Source organism: Meleagris gallopavo, chromosome 7 (genome assembly GCF_905368555.1).
Source record: "Meleagris gallopavo chromosome 7, MGAL_WU_HG_1.1, whole genome shotgun sequence".
Classification (NCBI taxonomy): Eukaryota; Metazoa; Chordata; class Aves; order Galliformes; family Phasianidae; genus Meleagris; species Meleagris gallopavo.
In genome coordinates, this window is record NC_139410.1 from 7924567 (window position 1) to 7946670 (window position 22104).

The 22104-nt window shown below is 43.6% G+C and overlaps 1 protein-coding gene and 1 pseudogene across 13 annotated transcripts in view; both read right to left on the reverse strand.

Moving 5' to 3' along the window:
• Window positions 1-1530: 1530 nt before the first annotated feature.
• LOC100546653 (uncharacterized) lies at window positions 1531-3102 on the reverse strand (annotated as a pseudogene).
• A 2661-nt stretch (window positions 3103-5763) lies between these two features.
• Window positions 5764-22104, reverse strand: part of HDAC4 (histone deacetylase 4) — a 215392-nt gene continuing 199051 nt past the window's right edge. For all 13 annotated transcript variants that reach the window (XM_085228645.1, XM_085228642.1, XM_085228643.1 and 10 more), the window contains 5 exons: window positions 16509-16627; window positions 14246-14379; window positions 9191-9275; window positions 7046-7187; window positions 5764-6575 (listed from right to left, as the gene is read on the reverse strand). In XM_085228645.1, coding sequence (XP_085084771.1) covers window positions 6536-6575; window positions 7046-7187; window positions 9191-9275; window positions 14246-14379; window positions 16509-16627 — 520 coding nt within the window. In that variant the 3' untranslated portion in view covers window positions 5764-6535. The remainder of the gene's footprint in view (window positions 6576-7045; window positions 7188-9190; window positions 9276-14245; window positions 14380-16508; window positions 16628-22104) is intronic.

Below are 22104 nucleotides of genomic sequence, written 5' to 3' on the forward strand. Positions count from 1 at the left end.
CATGAAATATGAATACATTCTCAGCAGGAACTGTTTGTGCAAAGTTTGCTGTTGTAAAACAGGGCAGACAGTGGCTTCTCCACAACCTATGGAGGTTTCCCTTTTATCTCTCACTCAGTTATTAGAGCATATCTAGTGGCTGGAAACCCAGCTTGCAGTGGGGGGTTGGAACCTGATGATCCTTGAGGGGACCTTCATTTAAAGCACAGTCTTGACTTGTTGCTCAGCGTGAGAAACAGCCTCTTCCTCCTCTAAAGACAATCAGGTACCGCTGGTCGCAGGGACACCAAAGGAAGCCCTGCCACAGGCTGTCCTCCACAACTTCCAACCTGGCCCTTTTAAGCATCCTCCCTCCACCATCCCAGGTTGCTGGGTCTCAAGCACATCACTCAGCAGTGGGCGTTTATGAAAGCCCAAAATGCACGTCTGATTTTGCAGAACGAGACCTGGGGCTTCTTAAAACATTAACAGCTTCTGATGAGCATGCTGCACCCATACTGAATATGTGTCTGAGCATGCTTCACTCTGCCATCTCCAGCCCTCAGCCCCAGGGCCAGATCACCCCATGGTAGGAATCTGCAGCTCCCGAGGCCCTTCTTACCTCTGTGAACTCTGGAACACTATTCTGAGGGCTGCTCTCCAGGGCAGATGGCATCAGGCTTGTTCTGCAGCAGTTCGCATATGATGGATCTCTCCACTCTGTAGATGTAAATGACCCTCAGCTCAAGCAGGAGCCCCAGGGATTTGCCTTCTCCATCCAGGAGAATGAAAATCATCCCAACAATGAAAGTATGAAATGAGCTTGCCTTGAAGTCAGATGATGCTTCTGCTGATGAGTAGGAAAACGTGACTTTGGATAGTTTAGAGAGCTCCAGACACAAGAAGAAAAATACAGAGACTAAAAGTAAGAAAAAAGGGTGAGTCTGCTTAACTCATCCACACTGAGATCCTCAGCCCTGCTCCTGGGGAAACCCATGGAGGAATCACAGAATCATAACATGGCTTGGGTTGGAAGGGACCTCAAGGATCATCAAGCTCCAACCCCTCTGCTACATGCATCCAGGTCTTCCAAGATAGGATCCTCTCGAGAGTAGAGCCAGTAGCACTCCCAAAAGCCAGCCCTCTTCAGCTCCTCTCTCGCAAAGGACGACAGACCTGTGGTTTCATTTGCAGTCAGTGAGTGAATGGGACGTGCCATGATCCTGGAAATGTGCTGTGGGACTGCATGGATGCATTGCAGCTTTCAGAGAGATCTTTTTTTCTTCTCTGCATGCAGATGGCTGGAAACAGAAAGGAGACTGGGCAGAAGCTCCAGCAATTCTCTTTCCATGGATATCATGATATACACCTGGATATGGGCGGATCAAACATCACAGAATGGTTTGGGTTAAAAGGTGCCTTAAAGCCCATCAATTTCTAACCCCCCTGCTGTGGGCTGGCTGTCACCTACCAGCTCAGGCTGCCCAAGGCCCCATCCAACCTGGCCCTGAGCACCTCCAGGGATGGGGCACCGGCTCTCTGGGCAGCCTGTTATGATGTCAAATATGACATGAGCCCGAAAGCACCGGATGAAAAAAAGATCAGGCACAGAAACAAAGGTGTTACTATAATTAACTTTTTCTTTTTATTTACACCACAAGAATAACAAGTTGTCATAATGTGGTACAAAATACTGGACTCCTAATAAAGTTGAAATTGAAGTCGGTACTGTCAGAGAAAGACACCATTGGCCAGTTAAAAAAACAAAACAAAACAAAAAAAAACAAAACAAAAAAAGAAACCAACAACAACAAAAAAAAAAACCCACAAAACCAAAAATAGAGAAAAGAGGAAAAAAAAATAGCAAGCAAAAACAAGAGTGAGAAAAATATTCCAACTCCATCAAGTAAAACAAAGGACCATCAGAAAATTTAGCACAAAGAATGCTACCATCACTTAAAGAAGGGTCCATACAATAAGAGTGAAATTGTGTCTAAATTACAGCGTAAACCGGTAGCTGCTACCAATGGTGACATCATACTGAGCATGTATAGGTATAAAGTAGAATATAATATAGTTACAACTTTTTGATACTACATATCTGTAATAAGCTCTCGGGTGAATAATGTTTCAACCCCTCCCCCCACTTTTATATATATATTATATATATAAGTTTGTCATCCTCATAAATTGGAAAATAGCGCCTCCACTATGGAGCACAGAAAAGTGTTAATTTATTTTCTTTCAATAGGATACTTTTTCATCAATATCAAAGACAAAGTGAAGATGAGCTGAGAACGAGCTCAACTTCATGACAATGAAGAAACATGATTTTCCTTTCGATGTAAAGTCTTGTTTTAAACCACAGTGTTGCACAGTACACGACTGCTTAAAGTGAAACCTAGCAAGACATCATGTAAAAGTAATTGTAAAAAAGTTAACACAGCTGTGCTGCAGAGTTAACTCTTTAAAGTCCTCGTCATTCACCACCTCAGAATTAACGACTACGTGTGTTGACAAAGGGTTGCATCCGACCTCCCCACCCAGCCAAGAAATCAAAATAAAATACCCAACCAAATTAGAAAAAAAATAATAATAATAATGACACAGGCAGTTAACTTTGTGTGTTCTGCGTAGCTTCCCTAAAAACACTGTTTCCACATAAATACAATAAACTCTATTATTGGTAAGTCACAAGTGCTAGATAAACGTCTTTTTCTTCTTCTTAAAATGAGAAATGTTTAAGTAGTCCTTTTTTATTTAACTCTTTCTTAACAACAAAAAGCACGATCTCTTAAGTTCAGTAAAACGTGAAAAACGTTTCCCACTCTCCTTCCTTTGTGTGTGTGTGTGTGTGTGTGTGGGTGGGTGGGTGCGGGTGCGTGCGTGTGACAAAAACGTCCCAACCTCAGTCTCCGCAAATGCCACGAGAGGAAAAAACAACAACAACAACAGCAACAAAAACAAAAGAAGGAAGAACAAAACAAAACAAAACCAAAAAAAACAACGCAACTTTTTTTTTTTCTTTTCTTTTTTTTCTTTTTTTCCTCCGTTTTCAAAGCTGCCAAGTTTGGCGTGCAAAATCTGTATACAATATAAAGACATGCCAACCTTACAGACCATGCAACCTCAAAGTGTAGGAAACTTAAAAAAATATATTCATATATATTTATATATATATTTATATATATCAATGCCCATAAAAGACGTGGGCCCAAAAAGTTTACAAAAGGAAGAATGGAATGAATACATGACCGAGACTAATAAAAAAGGAATGTTCCGTATCGAAAGTAAAAAACAAATGGTTACTTGTGTATTGCCAGCCATGCCGGCGGGGCTGTGCCGTGACACCAGCACCTGAAAGGAAGAAGCTGTCGGCTCAAAAAGGGAAAAATGCCTCAAAACAAGGGCTCCTCCTCCCCTGTGCTGCCCAGAGCTGGCCTGGGCCATGGGCACAGCTTGGAAGTGGATCCACGTGGGCTGGGATGGGGAGGAGACGAGTTCCGGAGCCTTGGGAAGCCCTTCTCTCCTTGGGCAGGCTCAGAGAAATGATGGCAAGAAACGAACGTGGCATCCTGAAAGCCATGGGAGGCCGGTTTTGTAGGAAACCAGCCCAGCATGGCCGGCTCTCAGGAGTGCAAAAAGGTTTGCCCCAAACAGAGAGTGGAAATACAAAACCGCCAGGAAGATCTGACAACAGAAATGCTCATGTAAACGTGGTCACTGCCCACAGCTCAGAAACGGCCAAAGGAAAATGGAAAGGCAGTCACCAGATCCTGCGGCCAGGTTGACTTTAGATCACAGCAGCAAAGCGGTCATTGGAAAAAACAGCGTCTGCGGGCACGCCGTGCGTCCACACGGGAAGGCTGTGTGCGGAACGCGCCGAGGATGGTCCTAGTGACCAAAGCCATTTGTGACTTAAAAACGTACTTGGGTCTGCAAAACTCAAATACAGTAGTGTCTGGTTTTTCAACTGTATTATGAACTGAGAAACAAAAAACAAAAGCCTCTTGCATTTGCTCACACGTATGGTATGCTTCAAATTCCTTCCACAAGTGAGTCTTGAATGGAATGAAAACAGCCCCTTCAAGAACTGGAAAAGAAGTTACTAGAAATGACCCCGTTGGTTCTCCTAAGAACAGAATAAAAGAAAAATCTACTCTTGGTTGTTCAGACGAGGGATCTGTGCTATCCTACGCTGCTGCAAGAAGGTACACTCGCCAATCTGGTCTCCTCTAAGCTGCTCGCCTCTTCCTTGAGCCAGAGATGAGGGGCTGCTCCCGGGGCTGCGTTCCAGCTTGGCTTGGAAAAATCGCTCAGGAAACAGTTCTTCAGGCAGCTCGAGTTGCAACTTCTTCAGAAAGAAGGGGAGAGAGGAAGAGCACGTGGGGTGTGTGTGTGTGCATGTCTGTGTGTCTGCGTGTCCGTGTGCACGAGAGAGAAGATGCCAGCTGTCCCACGAGTGTCTGACAAGCTTTCCGTATGATAGCTACTAAAGCCGCGTGGAATCCTTGCTACAATTCACATGGAGGATAAATACGTCACCCATTGTAATACTACTATGTTGAAGGTAAGAAAACGCCTTATTTTCTTTACAGAGTTACTATAACAGAACTGAGGAAATATACAGTCGGCGGTATTATACAAAAGAGCTCACTGCATTCCCTCCTCCTCGGTAAACGCACGCTTTCCAAAAATAAACTCTAACAATCTGCAACAATTCCTTACGCCTGCAGAAAGCTACTCACTGTAGAAAAGATTTAAAGGGGAGGGGGGGGCAGGGAGGAAAGAAAGAAAAAGAAAGAAAATAATGTACAAGCAAGAAAAAAATGGGAGGAGAAAGATTTGGACACTATTGCCATTCAGAAACAAAACCTGCCAAATAGAAAACAAATGTCAGATTCACACAAACAAGGCTTCTGTAGGGTTTTGTGAAATATTGATATAAAAATCAACAGCAAATTCATAGTCTTTGCTATAAAAAACTCATTCTTTTTTTTTTTTTTTTTTTTTTTTTTTTTTTAGAAAAGGATCGTAACTAAAAACCTTAAATTAAAATACAAATGTTTAGGGTAGTTGCCCAGTGGCTAACGTGTTGGCAATCTGAAAACTTTCCAACCTGTTGTCTGAAAGTCCTCAAGTTTCAACCTGGATCCTTTTCCAAAAGCACCTCAACATTCCAATTCACAAATCTGTCCCTAGGGAACTTTCAATGGCTACTGTTATAGTATGCATTTATTACATATATTTTTCTATAAATGCATTATAAATATTTTATCAATAATTCATAGGAATCCGGTTTCTAAGCTTGGAATACATTTGGAATATACATTATACACATATATATATTTATACCTAACAATTTAAGCAATATCTCATGCTAGTTGCTTTTAATAAAAAGCATTCCAGTCTTAAACCTGCATTTGTGTCTAATACATGCTTCAACAACCAAATTGATAAGTTCAATTACTAGATAATGTAGAAGAGAGAAAACATTTGAAAATTTGATTTTAAAAATGGTTGAATTTCAAAGACCCAACAGTATTTGCCACTTTCTTGGCAACTACCTTAATTATTTCTTTTTCTCTTTTTTTTTTTTTTTTTTTTCTGAAACAGCAATGAAAGAAAACAAAACAAATCCAAACTTGTAGACAGTTTTTGGAGACGCTCTGTTCAGCTGATGCCTGCTTCCCACCATCATGCCAGCACAAGCCAAAAAGTCTTCCTTCCTGATGGCAGTTCTTGGCTTTCCAACCAGAGGAAAAATATTCACGAACTGCTGTGTTTTCTTTTTTTTTGTGTTTTTTTTTTTTTTTTTTTTTTTTTACTTAAGGCATTGTTCCTCAAACTTCAAAAATCCAGCTGCACCATATCCATCAATTAAAAAAAAAGGCACAAACTCATCTTCAGATGGCTTTGGAGACAATAAAGCCGACTCCATCTGGGCTACCGTTTCCTTTTTTGTGTTTCCCCCCTCTTTCCCTTTCCTTTAGATGTAAGACTAGTCCTCTTTCCCTGTCCCTCCCCATTAAAAATACACCATCTCACATTGTTCTGGTTTCGACAAGAGTGTCGTTGACTCACAGGCAGGCAAGAGCCATTTAAAAAATCCAAGAAATGAAACTACAAGATGGGTCAAGTGGTTCAAGCGGAGATTGCTGAATTGTGGGTAATCAAATTGTAAGCACCAGTTTCACATTAAGGTTTGTTTGTTTTATTTTCACGTGTGTTGTTGAATCTTTGACTTTTTGGCAACTCTGCCAAAGACTTCACGGGCGTCGTTCCCCTTTCCACTCCTGGTGAGGACCAGAGGAAGAGTGCCCAGCATTGTCAGTCCTTTACTGCTCTTCACCAGCATTTTTCATTTTCAGCAAATATATACTGTAGACGCATATAGATATGGAGAGATTTTTCGGTTGCTTTGCTTTACACCTGGTTGTCCTTCTGTATTCTGGAAAAAAACATGACAGGACGCAGGAGTAACAAGAGAAAGCTTCTTGGCAGAGCTTCAAGACGAAGACAAACAAACAGGAGAACTCCAGCTCGAAGATGAATGCTACAGGGGAGGTTCCTCTTCCATAGGTTCATCATCGGGTCTGAGCAATTTTACAGCCAGGCAGGGAGGGAAGAGGGAGGAGAGAAAAGATGATTGAGCACGAGAGCCGGATAATTCGTAACGCTAAATCTCACACCTTATGTTCCTATCACCTTCCCTGCAGGTAATTTTGCTCAGCTGGCTCACCTAGAATTAAAATTTGCCTCCAAAAAGGGTTTTTTCAAACAAAGTGCTTTCACTGTGCAACTTTAACATTTTTGCAGCAAAATTTATTTCCTCTCATGGTCCAAAAACACATTCTGCTCTCACTGGAGCAGAAGGATCAGGCAATGTGTGCACAACACTAAGGTAACATCCGGGGCTCATGCAAGTGAACTTGTCTTGCAGCCCAGCTCTTTAGAGAATGCATGAAAGGAAGGAGATGGGTGAATCCATATGCAATGGGTAAAAGGCGAAGTTTAACCCAGTAGGCTGCCCCCAAGGCCACCCGTGATGACAAAAGCAACTCACCGCTTCTCAGCTGGCTTCACGCCTACTGACAGAGATGCCATGGCTGTCACTGTCTCAGCCTCTTCGTTCTCACACTTCTGTGCCTCAACCAGGGAATAGCCCACTGTGGAGGCATAGCGCTGGAGTGAATGCCAATACTTGCCTGGGGAGAGGTGAGAAAAGCAGCAGTTAGGGTCCCTTTATCAGGATGGGTCAAGTAACCTGTTCAAAGAATCACAGAATACATGGGTTGGGAGGGACCTTAATGGGATCACCCAGTTCCAACCTCCTGCTGTGGGCAGGGCTGCCATCCGCTAGGTCAGGCAGCTTACAGCTCCACCCAAGCAACCTTCCTATGCCCAGTAATAGATAGCTGAGGACTGACTGGGGAGGACACACCAGGCTTACGTAAAACACAGACTTAAGCCATACTTGCTGTCACTTCCAGGCCTGCCTTGAGGCCCCTGGGTATGGAGGGAACTTCTGGGGGCACAAGCCAAGGGAAACCCCTTGGAGCCATCCAGGCTGTGGGAAGTGATGAAACGGGTTTCTCTCTCCTGCTCACAGCTCTCTGTCACAAGCTCTGATATAGCAGGAGATCATCACTGACCCTTATGGTCAAGTAGGCTGCTGTGAGAGAGGCTGCTCTGTTCTCTATGCAGAAAAATCCAATCTGCTTTCTATACAATATCAAAAGCGACATCCGAGAACTGCCAAAACTCCTACTCCTTGCCACATATTAATCAATAGTGCTGCAATTCTGCTGTATGTTGAAGACCTATGTTTTGAATAAATGTTTGTCTTGTTTTGTTATGTAGGCAAGCATACAATCAGCAGGACATATTTCAGCAGAAAACTGTGCAGCAGGACAACCAAGGTATTCCCTGTTTATGAAGGGTAAAACCCTTATTCATAAAAAAGAACTAAAAATAGAGGAGGGAGGCTAAAGTAACACATTTCCACAGCTGGAATCACACAGGAAGAATGGAGACGTAACAGCTCTCCTGGGCTGAGAGATGTTTTGTAGGGGAAAACATGTTTTAATAAAGCATCTACAAAAATGAACCAGTTATCTCCCCCAAAGACAACTAGGATGTCAAATCAGGGCTGAATCACTGGCTTGCAATGAAAGAAGTCTTCTCCTTTGGCTACGGAAGAAAGGTGACCTGATGGTCTTACTTAAAACCCCTCTTCTGAGTTGCTTTGCTCAGTTTAATGGAAAAAAAAAGAAAAGTCACTAGTTGAGTCAAGGTATCACATCGCTGCTGAGCATTTGAGTCAGTAGAGTGGCTGCTGGAAATGGAATTGAGATTTCTAAAGCTATCGGGCATTTCTGAGGGGGAGAAATCATTTGGCCTTTTTTAAGCTCTACTTTATTCCTATAAAGAGGAGACTAGCCTCCCTCCAGTTCTACACCACAAGTGTTTGAAGTGGGAAGATGTCAAGACCTAGCACAGTGGGATTCCTATGTTATATATTATTCAGACTCTTTTCACTCCATTCCTCAAGAATATCCCCAGGAAACCTTTAACCACAATGATTTTAATCTCAACTAAATAAACCCACAATATTAGCAGTTTCATGCAATGTTCTTTCATCCCTATCCACTCTTCACTAATGAATGCAACAATGCATGATGAGACTTGTGTTAGTCAGAGATACTTGAATTGCTTCTGAAGATATAAGCACCCACGCTAAAGAGTAGGACAGTCTGTCCTCTATAGTGATTTTAAAGGTTTTACTGCACTGGCTTTAATACTAATTCCCCCAGTTGACCAGAACAACCTGCTCAATGACCGGGGTGCCTCCCAGCTTGCTTCACCTTCCTGAACACAAACTTCTGCACTTAACAGCTTCAACTTGTGCAAGCCAAGCAGCGGGCTTTGCAGACAAGAGCACTGATACAGTCCTTTCTCAAGAGCCAAACCACCTCCCTGAACTGACTTTTCCTTGGGCATCACTCAATAAATTACTGAGTGTACAGTAAGACCAGTTGGTGGTTGCTTAAACCCAGTCCACAGTACAGTGACAATCCACAAAGTAGGGTGAGGGTATGCAGTGGTCTGAGGTTGAACACGGAGCTGGCAGGACAATGATGAACTGGAATGGGTACCCTAGTAAGGTCAGCCTAACAGGGAACCAGCTCTTTGAATGGGCTATACTCACTGTGTATCTCAATCACTTTTTCCATTGAATGCACCGCATTAGCATTTGCTCTCTGCTGGAGAACTTTTTCTGGAAGAGGGTCGAGCTGGAGAGGGAGAGGAAGAATGAAGAAATGTTATCTCAAACTACAGACCAGGCATTAAGCATGATTTAGCAACAGCTCTGCCACATTAAGCTTCCACCCCATTCCCCTGATTCCTATTATCTGCCTTTAGTTAAATATCCAAAATAGACAGAACTTCCTAAATGCTCCTGCAATATTCCATGCAGCCTCCCTGCCCCAACACTCCTCCACAAGCACAAAATGCTGCAGCCCTGGATGGAGACTGTTTGCATGAGCAGACAAATAAGGCAAGTGCTGCTGTCTGTTTTCACACCATGTAAGACTAGGGCTCTGGACTGCCTTGTGCAAAGTTTTCACTATTAATAGTGTGAAAGGAAAATAAAAGCAACTGAAAAATACAACAATGACCACACTTCTTTCTTTCCTCTGAAGAAATAAAAGGGGAAGCTTTTTAATTCCTCTGCATTTACTGACTCAGAGAAACAGCTGGTTTTCTCACTTGGGGTGCCTTCCTCACTTTAAAGGACTATTTTCTGAAAAGCTGACCTATCCTTTCTGCCCTTCGTGAAGTTATTAAACCATGTGTTGTTGGTATGATGCCCGCCTTGATTCCCATTGGCCAAGAAGCAACAAAAAAAGCCCCAACAACACAGCTATTACTAGACATCTTTTTCTCTAAATTGCTGAAGAATATTCTAAGATACACCCAAGTGGCTCCTGCCATCCTTTGCAGCAGCAGCAGCATTTTAACACTGTGCAGGCATGGCTCTAACAGCAGGCAGGAGCTAGGGCTTCCTCCCTCCGCAGGAAAGAAGCCAGATCTGCAGTCCGGATATATCAATTTATATTAAAAAGAAGAGAATATAAATAATTGAAAACTTTAAAAAGGATCTTCCAAGGAAGGAAACTGGGTGATGTTGTGTAGAGCACCACTTTTCAATGGCACAGCAGAGATGTCTGCTTGGTAGGTGAGGATGTCCAGCAGGGCAGCTCTACTTGGCTCACATATGTGGCTGATGGCTGGAGCCTAGACATCTCACAACTCAGTACTCAAGAAAAAAATTTCAGCTGAGTCGATTTTCTCCAAACCCTTTTCTTTTTTTTTCCCTTTCTTTTTTTTTCTCCCCTGGTTCTCCACAAAGAACACACACTCATCACAAAGCCGAGTATCCAAAACAAGAAATGCTTGCAGCTGTTGACTGTGTCTGAAAATATGCACCAGTGCTCATCCGAGGGTCCTCCTCAACAAAGAAGCAGTCACAGTTTAATAGTTAATAAAAACTGTGGCAAAGTTTAACTGCAACTTCTGACCAAAGCCAAGACAAGCTCCAGCCAAGAGATCTGCTCTCGCGACCAGATGGCAGCCATTTGATAGGTGCTCCATCAGGACTCGAAACTGCTCTGCTCTAGATTTAATAATTAAGGATTGCACTTCTAATAAATTCTTTACTCTAAAAATAATTCTGGCAAGGCTAGCTTCTGTATGACATTAAGTGAAGGCGAACGCTATTCCTGGACAAGTCTTTAGTAAGAGCTTCCCAGTGCCTTTCGGTTAATGCTGACATAAAGCACACAACACCAGGCAGCTTAGCCGTGTGCTATTTCACAGATGAATCATTTCCACCGTGCAGTACTCCTCCTGAAACCAACACTCACAGACAACAGCCTCACTCATCGCTCACTTGGGAAAGGAAGAAAATACCTCTGGGGATTAGGCAACGTTTTTAAACAACTGCTTATTATCACCTCCCTGTTCATTCAGGACATCCAGAGTCTGACACTGGACACATCTCTCTTGCTCGTGCATGAAAAATGGCACAGTCTTCGCAGTGCTGTGAGTGCTGCTGAGCACAACTTGTAGCTCTGGCTCTGTCCCTGCCACCAGCAGCTCCCACTGCACAGGCACAGCTTGGGGCACAGTGCTGGCACCGCTTCCTAACCGGCATACTCATCTCTACGTGATCTTCTCTGCATTCAGCTGCAATCATGCCAGTATTGAACAACTGAATTTGTAACCAAAGCAACTCAAACATTCTCAAGCCACCCCGCACAGCTCTAACTCATTTCACATTAAAATAATCTGCTGCAAAGCTCAAGCTCCGCTTTAATTTCCTGGGCAGTTGGGAACTGCCTCTGCATAACGCTTTTCCAAAGCGGGAGTTTTGATCTCTGCCGGTGAAGGCAGACGCTGTGTGGACTGGCACTGCTCCCCTCATTTCCTACCATTTCCTCACGTAACACAACCAGCTCTCTGCAGCAAGCACACTTCCCCGCACCCGTCGCCGGCCGCAGCTGGCTGTCCACGTGCACGCATGCAGAGCTGCCTAGCACACTGTATATCAAACCCCATCAAAGGGCCGCAGGACAAAGCAACAGCAGTTCCCTCCAAGTTTCTTGCATTAAAAAGGCTTTATAAAAGACCTTGATAAAACGAGTGTTTCCTGCTTTTTGATGTGCGGGTAAGAGAACATTATCATGATATCTGTGCAGCCTTACAGCCCACCTAGGAAAAGTGAGAATAGCTCCATCTTTAAATATTTAAAAGCGCTTTAAGATGTCCCGATGCAGTGATTAAAAAAACAAAGATTTTTTTTTTTTTTTTTACCTTTAAGGATCAATATTCACCCTGCTAAATGGAAACACTCAGCCAGCTGACAACAGCCAAGCTATCATGAATGCTAAGATCTCCCAGAGCTACGCACTCCCAAACACATTTGTGGCTCGGATCAAGCACTCCTTTATTGCACGCAGATCCTCACCCCACATTGCAGCCACCCGCCTGCACCACAGTGCTACATTATGTGAGAGGAATGACATCTTTCACATGTTATTTCCTCAGTCTCTCCTTCAAAGTGCATCCTGCCATTAGAGCTGGCTGTGTCCTCATTTGTGTGGAGCTGATGGGGTCATCCGTGCTGACAACAGTGCCATCGCTGCCAGATGAAGAGACATAAGTGCTGTTACATCAACTCTGCTCTTCCTCTGCTTGCTGACTCCTGAGTTTTCGTCTGTCCCACGGGTTGGTGTGCTGGACAGGTTACCTATGTTGAATGTCTTATCAGAGCTGTCTGGCCAAGCGCAAGGAATGGATACTCTCTGGATGGTTGGAGATGGGATGCTGGATGACTGAAGCAGATGCTTTTTATGAATCCCAGCTGTTTCACTGCTGATGTATTAGACTGGTTGGTGAGGTTTCCTCAGGCACTGTCATCCTTCACAAAGAGTTTGGATACTGAGAGACAAAGCACTCCTTCTAAAGGCTGGCAGTCAGGGAACACAGGCAATCTGTACCTCCCTGCTCCAGCTTCCCAGACCAGAGAAAGGCCACTCATCACTGACCTGAACTGAGTCACAGCAAGCCTGCCCAGGGCTCACCATCAGTCCCTGCAGTCAGCTCCCACCACAGGCAGACTGACAGCTGAAATTCTGCTTGGTTTCTCTTCTCTGTGCTACTTACTGCACCTTCAGATGCTGACTACAGGGCTTCCATCAGCTCCTGCACTCGGGCTTCTTCAGCAAAGGGAGCCTTGGCTGTTCTCTCCACGGCAGGTGAAAGTTTTGAGAAGAACCTCCTCTCTTCACCAACAGGCAGGAAGGTCTCCTGCTTTGCAGAAGAGACCAATGCCTTCAGAGGTCTGTTCTGAAGTCACTTCAGCAGCCTCTTTGTGTCCATTTATTGCAGCCTTTTGAAACTTCTCAATAGCACGGGGTACTGAAGGCAAACTAAAAAGGCAACCTAAAAAAAATTCAAACACACTAGCCAAGCCACCTCCAACTTCAAGTCTGAATGGATCCTCCAACACAAAGCTGAACTTCTTAAGTATACACAGCCAAAGGAGAAGCCTTGTGCTGCTGTTATGTATGTCATCAACCCTCAACAATCGCTTTGAGCAGGTCCAGAGTGCCAAACACACCAGGACAAGTGCAGCAAGTAACAAATAGGGACTGTGTCCATGGCTCCAGCTGAGTAAGTCTGTGCTTCTCTGCGAAGAGTACAATTTTCCTAGGTAGAAAATCAATGCAAGGCACTTTTGCAGTCTATCTGTACCAGTCCGAGACTCAGCCATTAGGATGACTGTGGTTGTCCTCCCTGCGAAGAACACGTGTACAAAAAAAAAAAGAAGAGGCCAGACCAAAACAAATAATTTGTTCAAACTCCTAACTCACAAATTATAAATATGCTTCTTGAACAGAAGTATATGCGGAGGTAGAGACACAGCAAATGCACAAGGTTCCCAATCTGAGATTTTACTGTTGGCAGCTGATTGCTGTACTTGCTGCAGTATTTCTGTAGTGGATGAGCCTGAACACCTTGAGCCCAAAACACGTCAAATGCCACCACTGGGAACCTTTCAATTATCAGTCACGCTGGAAGAAATGGTGCCAGCTACAGTAGATGCTAAAGCCTGGTTGCATCAAGGGGAGGGCTGAGAAAAGTCTGAATCACTTTTTCTTTAATCCTACCACAGAAAGAAAAGGCAGAGAAGCCAAAGAATCTGCCTCCGTAGGAAAATATCCCAACATTTCCAGAAACCAGAAACTAGACTTCCTTTGTGTACTTCTCTGCCTTCTTCTTATCTTGCAATCAAACACCCTGGCTTTTCCAGCCAACTTCTTTAAGAGTTCTTTCAAAATAGCAATGAGCAGAAGGTAGGAAATGAAATGTTGAGGAAAAAATAGAAAAGAAAGCAGCATCAAGCACGCTGCACAACGAAGCAGATATACTGGCAGGAGGACTGCAAGGAGAGGGGAAGGTGTGGACAATAACTTCAGAAGTAAATAAAAACTAATCAGTGACTTTCTTAGGAGCACAGTGCAAACTACTTGGATAAAGGTGTGGCACATTCCCTGTTCTGGAGAACAAGAAGCCAACATTTGACGCCACAACTGGAAATTTGGCAGGATGAGGGGGCAGAGGCTGTGGCACATGGAACGTGCCCCCAAGCACGTGCCACCAGGAGGCCATGGCAGGATTTTTCGTTTCTCTGTACCTCGTTTCCCAGCAAAGCAGAAACACATGCTTCTGAGGCATCGCAAATGGCAGTCAGGTCGTGGCCTCCTTCGAGGGCCAGGACGACGCGGCCTCCGGCCAGGCCCATCAGCTGCTTCGTCAGGTACCCAAAGCCTGTGAGGGGAAAAGAGGAAATGCGAGAGAAGGGCAGAGGTTGTTGCTGGAATCAGGCTCCTGGCGAAGGATCAAAGAGTTATAAAAAGGAATTACATCATATTAAAAAACCACAAGGGATCTGAGCGGACTAAACGCATAATATAAGCCAGGTTTGATTTTCATACGCTCGTTTCAGAATTCCAGCCACGCTTCCCTGCTGGAGCGGTGCGGGATAGATCCACAACCCCTGGGCCGCAGCAAGCATCTCACTGGAGGTTATCCCAGGCACTGAGGGGGCAACTCAGCCCCCCAGCAGCCCTCCAACAGGCCCCAGGCTAGGGGTGGTGGCAGAGGCCAGGCAGGGAAGGGGAGGAGGAGGATGGAAGGAGGCTGCCTTCGCCCTGCTGTGTGAGAGAAGGAAAAGGCAAAGTCAGAGAAGTTGTGCAGAAGGCATGAGGGGAGGAGGGCAAGGGGAACTGGTGAAATTGCTGCCGGTGCTCTCGGTTCTGATCTCAGCACTGAGGAGCCCCAGAGATATTTGACAACCGGTCTTTGACAGACGTTTCTTCCCGTATATAATATGCTGTAAAAATTCCTGAGGCACCGGGACTTTGATCATATGACACACAATACATTTCTGCCCTTTAAACAAAACAGAACCAAGCTGTGAGGATTAAAAAAAAACATGTCCTCAAACCAACCCTCCCCCTCAAAAATAAAAAAAAATCCAAACGAAAGAGAACCCAGCACATTTCTACCCTTCATGCATGCTCCCTGCTTTTGTTTTGCAGTGTCTTATAACTCCTATGAGTGCCTTTGCAAATCAGCAAATTAACAGCGAGATAAAAGATTCATGGCTGAGCCCGTAATGTGGTACCCAGCCTCATGTTTTGAGAGAATAGCAAAGCATGGGAAATGCAACACGCAGGTAAACAAGACCTTTTCATTACAAAGTGTTTCTGGATATCTTAAATAACTTCTCTTGTAAATCTATTCCACTTTATTCTTGTATAAAGTTTATAGGCTCAGCTACCTTACGAAGATCTGAAGTTCACTGTGCAGAGTAAGTTTCCCGACTGAAACAAACTCTTAAAGAATATCCTTCTGTTTTTGCAAGAAAAACTTGGTTGATCGAAATAATATGACACCAGATAAACCTAGAACTGCAGAAAAAGGCCAGCCCAGAGCTGAGTGCATCTCCTACGTCATGCAAAACATGAAGACATGCAGCAAAATGGGCCGATTTAATTGTTACAAGGATAAAGAAAAAATATTTGTAAAAAAAATTTCGTAAAGGACTCTGGAGAAAGAAATGGATTCCTTCTAGCACTCAGAGCAGGGAATTACCTCTTTACATCTGACACTGCCTCCCTTCTGCAATTTTGCATTAAAACAACTATAGTTTTTTCAAATTCAGCAGCAGTCTTCTGGCAGACTAAAATAGTAACAAATCAAATGAAAATGCAACAGAAAATCCAAAAAGTTTGCCACTGAAATGGAAGGTTTGAACCTACATCCTCACAGGCTAAAACCTGGAAATATTATACATAGGTCATCCTGAAAGTAATGCCTCCTATTTATTTCCATGGAAACTACAACAGATACAAAGAGCACAACAACACTATTTGACATAGCAAATTCTCAGCTATGAAACACTCTTTCAACAGTCACCACTGTTTGTTGATTTGCATGGATGACCTGATTGAGATGCTCCTCACTTCATGGCAGCTGTGCATGGCCATCCAGAACATGGCCTGTCTCTCACGTCACAGTCACCACCCAAAGCCTCACATCCACTGTTTGGTTTCCATTAATATTCAGTAAATGTCAGTGAATGTCAATGGTGCCATTTTTTCTGCATAGAGGAATTCAATGACACACATTTGCTTCACCCACACTTCCGTGTCAGACACCAGTCTGTCACAGTGCCCCTCTGCTACCATCTGTCATACAGCAACAGAGTGTAATGGAATACTGCTGAGAAGGTTTGACTTCTACTGCCATACCAACACCCGACACTGACATCCTGGGCCAACATCATAAAAATAGGAGGCATTACTTTCAGAGCAACCCTTGCACGTTAATCCCCAGGACAACAAAAATTCACACCAATTTCAGTATTTGCTGTTTTCTAATCCACAACTTACATTTTGCAGAGAGATTATATCCTCCCAGAGGCGTAGGATGGCCTTCTACCGCATCAAAACCAGATGACACCAGCACAACATCTGGGGCAAATTCATTGGCAATGGGCATTACGACCGTCCTGCAACAGAATTGAAACATGGCAGACATGTTACAAATGAAGGAATATTTAACTGATCCTGAACAAGTCCCTTAGAAAGCCTTATGTTGCTTTTCCACAATAGTTTTTCCTTTTTCTTAGATGCTGCACTTCTCATTGCTCACAATGAAAGGTTGGGACCTCAAGATGCATGCGAGCACTGCTCTGCCTGCTGCCTCATGCAGCTGTGGAGGGCACTGCAAGGCTTGGGGCTACGAACTTGCTGCTCAACCAGCCCAACAAGGAACAAAAAGACAGCAGGCAGCACTGAACAGTTATCACAGGCACTGCACAACTGCAAGGGACAAAAGAAGCTCTAACGTGCAAATTATTCCACCTAACTCCAGTTCCCCATCCTCTGATATTTTGTTCTCTAAAACGAGACAGAATTGCTTAGCATCTGCAAACTACTGCCTATTAGGACCAGTACTTCAATGAGACAAGAGGTCCAGCTCTGTGGCTTCTCAGCAAAATGCATTTTCACTCTGGTGTCTCTCTTCAATGTACAAAATTTCTGTTCAAAATCCACGTGAGGTTGCTAACATCCCAATTCCCACATCAAGATGCCTACTAAGCAAAAAGGAAAAGTTCTGCAGAGAGCAAGAATTGCTTCTTCACCTAATAGCTCCAGCACAAATGCAGCAGAACTGAAATTACAGCAGTGAAAAACATCAAAGCAACAGAGCTTCTGAATAAACATGAGAGACACACACACAATCTTTTCTGACAAGGTTAGCATTCCGAAACACAGACTTATATACCAGAACACATCTCTGTAAGCACAACTGCACCTTTACTGATGACAGCCTTTACAGAATACTCTGAAAACGAGGTTCTATTTGCCCCAACACCAATCTGAGCTCACGCCATTTCACCCTCTGCAGAACACAGTTTTAACAGAGCACTTGCATCTCCCATGCAATGAGCTACTTGCCGTGTTAGTCAAACCCAGCAAGTCATCTCCAATGCAGAGCAGAGCCCTGGTGTGGGCAGGGACACTGGTACCCAGCATACCATGTACCATCCCAGGTCTGGTAGATGTGCTGAGGCAATGTGCAGTCCAAAAAAACCCTTCAAGCTTTCATTTTTGTCATCTTCCTGGTTGCCACTCTCCATGCACAGAAACACAGAAATCTATGCAATCTACAAAAATAAAACAATTCTCTGCTGGTGGTTAAAAGTTGCAGAGCTTTTTGGGCAGCATTCACCCTCTCTGTGCTGAGAAAGTTTTTAATTCTGACAGAGACTGAAAGAGGAATTTTATTTTTTTCCTCCAATGGCTCAACTCAACTTCTGTCCTCAGGGAGATTATTATGTAAGGAAGACAAAATAGTGCATTTTTCTGCTGATGGCTTTACAGTCGACAAAGCATGCTTAGTGAAACCCACAGACATCTTAAGTGGAAACCACCTCCCTGACAAAGGACTAAAGCAGCACTTTTGTAGCAAGTGCACGTGGCAAAGGGCTTTTTTTTTCTTTTTTTTTCCCTGAGCTTTGAAGTACTGCTGAACTATTTAATTTATAACCATAGCAGAACTGCTAAAATCATCAGATTTCTTCCAAAGCTACAATGCCGTGAGAGATGCTACAATCCCAGCTGCCATAACGCCATTGGTGGAGCAAACCCAACCCAAAGCCTAAACCCAAACCCGAGCTGTGGAGCTGCATGGGCTGTCAGCACCCAGCCAGCTCTGTGCTGCGAGGTGATGGCATCTTGTTGGCTGTGGCACAGCTCTCTATACCCAGTGCAGCTGAGGGAGATGCAGGGCATGGTGCTCGGCTGTGAGCAGGTCAGATGCTGTCTAGCAGCACAGGCACCACACAGACAGTGCCTGAAATCTGCAGAGATTTCAGGAGAGAAAAAGCAGTGCTTGCTGTTTGGAAGTAAATCGCATTGGTGATAGTTAGAAACAGCCACACTGCGGAAGAAAATGCCCTTTTTGCTCAGATGCATCACAGTAAAGCCAAGTCCCCAAGAGAAAACAGCTACTGAACTTCAAACAAGCCTATTGTTCTGTCCTGAGGACCATACTATAAAAGAAATCCACAGATTGGAGTTACTATCAAGGTAAGCAAGGTAAGCAAAGTGAGCAGTTTTCTCCAGAACTGGGTCTTTTAGCTAAGGTGGCTGCAAAGCCATTCACAAAAGAATGAAACAGTTCATAACACTGAATCTTCCCTTCAAGCCACACCAATCTGTTTTAAAGTACGAGGGTCAAACATTTGAATTTCCTACATTTTGGAAGACTGTTTTGCTTGTTTAATGTAAATTAAATCCTTTCATTAGGCTTTGAATGTGGCTAAGCTGCATGGCTGTGCATTAACTAATACCAATGGCTGCAAACAGCAAAAACTGCTTATAATGTTCTGCAAACACTTCGGGGGGAAAAAAATTTTCCATCATTTGCCATAAGACTGAATAATGCTTAGTCTACTACTGGCCAATTCACCAGTCAAATGCTTAATAAATAACAGGCAAATTAAACAGTTCTACAGAGAATTTCTCCAATGCTCTCTTCCCACTGCTGGCCATACAACACCAGGTGCCACCCCCTGCTCAAGCGCTGCTGGGGACGAAACAGGCATCAGAGAGCATGAAATCTACAAGACAGAAACAACAATTTGAGGCAAAACAGCAACAGGTTCCCCCTTCCAATTCGTTGCTTCTGGGATGTTTTATAGATAGAACCCCTCCATCCCACCAACTCAGCTCCCAGACTTGCTAAAGGCAGAAGGAGGGACCTCGCAGCCCTGGTTTTGCTTTTGCTCTGGGTGTCTGAAATAAAACCAACGTGAAACCAAGCCCCACACAGAATTATAATTGTGTGAGAGACCAGTGTCAGAGTAGGTAAAATTAAGATGAAAAGACAATTTTCTAGAATCATCAGGGAAAGGTATTTTACATCATGTTTAGAGGAAAACTCCTGCATGTAACACGAATTAATCTCACTAGTAACTGCTGTTCTTGTGCAATAAGGAGCCAGGCACAGCCTTCATGTTGCTTCAGCAGCTCTCCCAGTAGGGTCTGCACGCTATGCTTTTATACAGCCTTTGAAAATGCCACGGGAATTCATAGGAGCAACCACTGTTTCTTGTACAACAAGTCAGGGAACAAAAGACTCCAGTAAAAAAATAAAATAAAAAAATAAAGAGTTTTACAACCGTTTGTTTCTATAACTACGGAATAACAGGAATGAATACCAATAACGTTTTGATGAGTTAGGGACTTTTTAAATTATATGCCCTGCATTTTACGCGTTAGACTTTAATACATTTCTGCATAATCTGTGAAATCGGTATTGCCCACATACTTTGGTGGTGACTTCAGCCGTGGAACATTTGCGCAGTATATGGTCAGCTAAATTATAACGTAATGCTACCGAGGGCTGCAGTTAGGACAGCGTGGAGGAGTGCCAAGCTCACAGCAAACTCCCCAGTCCCTTCCATGGGCGACTCAGGTACCCCACACCTCTTCCCCCCATGCACAGCAGCTGGGATTTCACCCCGATCTTCTGCAGTGCTGATTTGGGAACTCAGCTCTGAAGACAACATGCAGCAAAATGCAAGGCACGGCTGCTCTCCGCTTCAGTGATAAATTTCATTGGGAGTTATTTATTCATCGGAAGAATAATTTGCGAAGACGATTATCTCAGTTATTATTTCATTAGAGAGCATGCTTTTATTCAATTCATACACCAGCTTATCCCAAAACAGAAGAATAAATGGAAAGCGTGACACTGGCTTTTTCTTAATGTTTTTACATAGAAAGATGGCTTTCCTCCCTAAAAGTGGGCAAGCATGTGAAGGGTTAAGGCTTAAAAAAAATGGAGAAAAAGTATATCGGTATCTTTGCCTAGCTCAAAGGATTTCCACTGATTCCTCTGCAGACATCAAAGCCTCACAGTTTGGCATTTGGACTGGTTTGAATTAAAGCTCAGTTCTCCACTGTGAGTTTCCAAGTTCATGGTGAAAATGCCTGCTGCTTCTGGAGTTCATTATGGCCAATTTTCTTATCTTTTCTTCATCTTAGGTTTGATCCCCAGCAAATGCAACGTGGCATTCGATGGGGTGGAATAACAAGGTGCTGCCTTGAAGGCATGCATTGTCTCAAGGGGCTAGCGCAAGAAAAGAAGAAAAAAAGGATATATGACCCATTCCCTTCACTTTCTAACTCTCAGGGGACTATAAATTGCAAACTTCAAAGCATTATTTTACATTAAAATCAATAGAAAGATTCAGGAAAAAAATGTTTTTTAAAGAAGCTGGTTAAGATTTGAAAAGGTCACTTGATAATGTATTATCATGACCAATCTTGGCAGAGGATTAAAAAAGCTTCCAATTTAACTTATTGACTGAAGGTGTGCATATGAGGCAGGCTACGGGAGGTGCTACCTATGAGGATGAGTCACAAAGCACTTCGCTTCCCAGAACCCAAAATAAGGGCTGGGATTAGGTACAAAATCTGCTTCTCACGTAGCTGCAGTCTCTGGGCAAAAAGACACCAGCGTCTATTAAGGAATGGCTGGCAAAGATCTTGTGCTGCAGACTGCTCTGAACAATTTTCCAGGAGCCTTGAAACTCAATTAATATTTAATAGCAAGTATGTCACTCAGTTGCCAGCTACAGGTTCTCTTTATAATGCAGATATCAGTCTTGTTGACTGCTGGGATAAACAGACTTCCACTTTGGAGGAAAGTGCTGCTTTCCTGTACCAGGAATAAAACATCAAGACAAATGAGAGTTATTTGACTAGATGTTATTTTAAATTGTATACATTCTTTGAAGGCTTTTTAATGGCATGCTGGAGGGTAAAAGCTCTTTTTGCTCAATATAACGCAATATGAATACAGGCACAGCAAAGGACAGAAATAACACTCCCAGATTTCACACATGCACTGCTATCCCAGGAAGGCAATATTCCATCTGGCTACTGCCAGAAATTTGCATCTCATATTTTGGCAATCATGTGTCCCCCTGAATTTATGCCGGGTGTTTGCCAGAAGTGCACTAAATCTGGTCTGAGGACAGAAAATCACTTCAACTGGTAATTGTTAAAAAAGATGCAAGGTAGGGAGGCACGAGGCATATGGGGGGACAGGGGCTGAACAGGACAGTCTCAAGAAAAAACGAAGCCCATGTATCCACAGGTCAGGGAATTATATTCCTTCTCCTGGAAAGAGTATCAGAAAAGAAAATGTAGTCTCACACAGGACTCTATTCATTACTGTTCTGCTTACCTCTCCACCCAGAAAAACTATCATTTTATTGTGTTATTCCACTGCTTCCATAGTTCATCTTAATACCTTCCTTTTCCCATTCTCTGTGGGTCTGGGAAGCAAATGCATCACACCCCAGGCTTTCAGCAAGGCCCCAAAACACCAGTGTTGTACAATCACCCCATCAAAGCGTTTTGCCCCATAGCTGCCCGGATCAGCAAGATGTTCAATGCATGTTTTGCT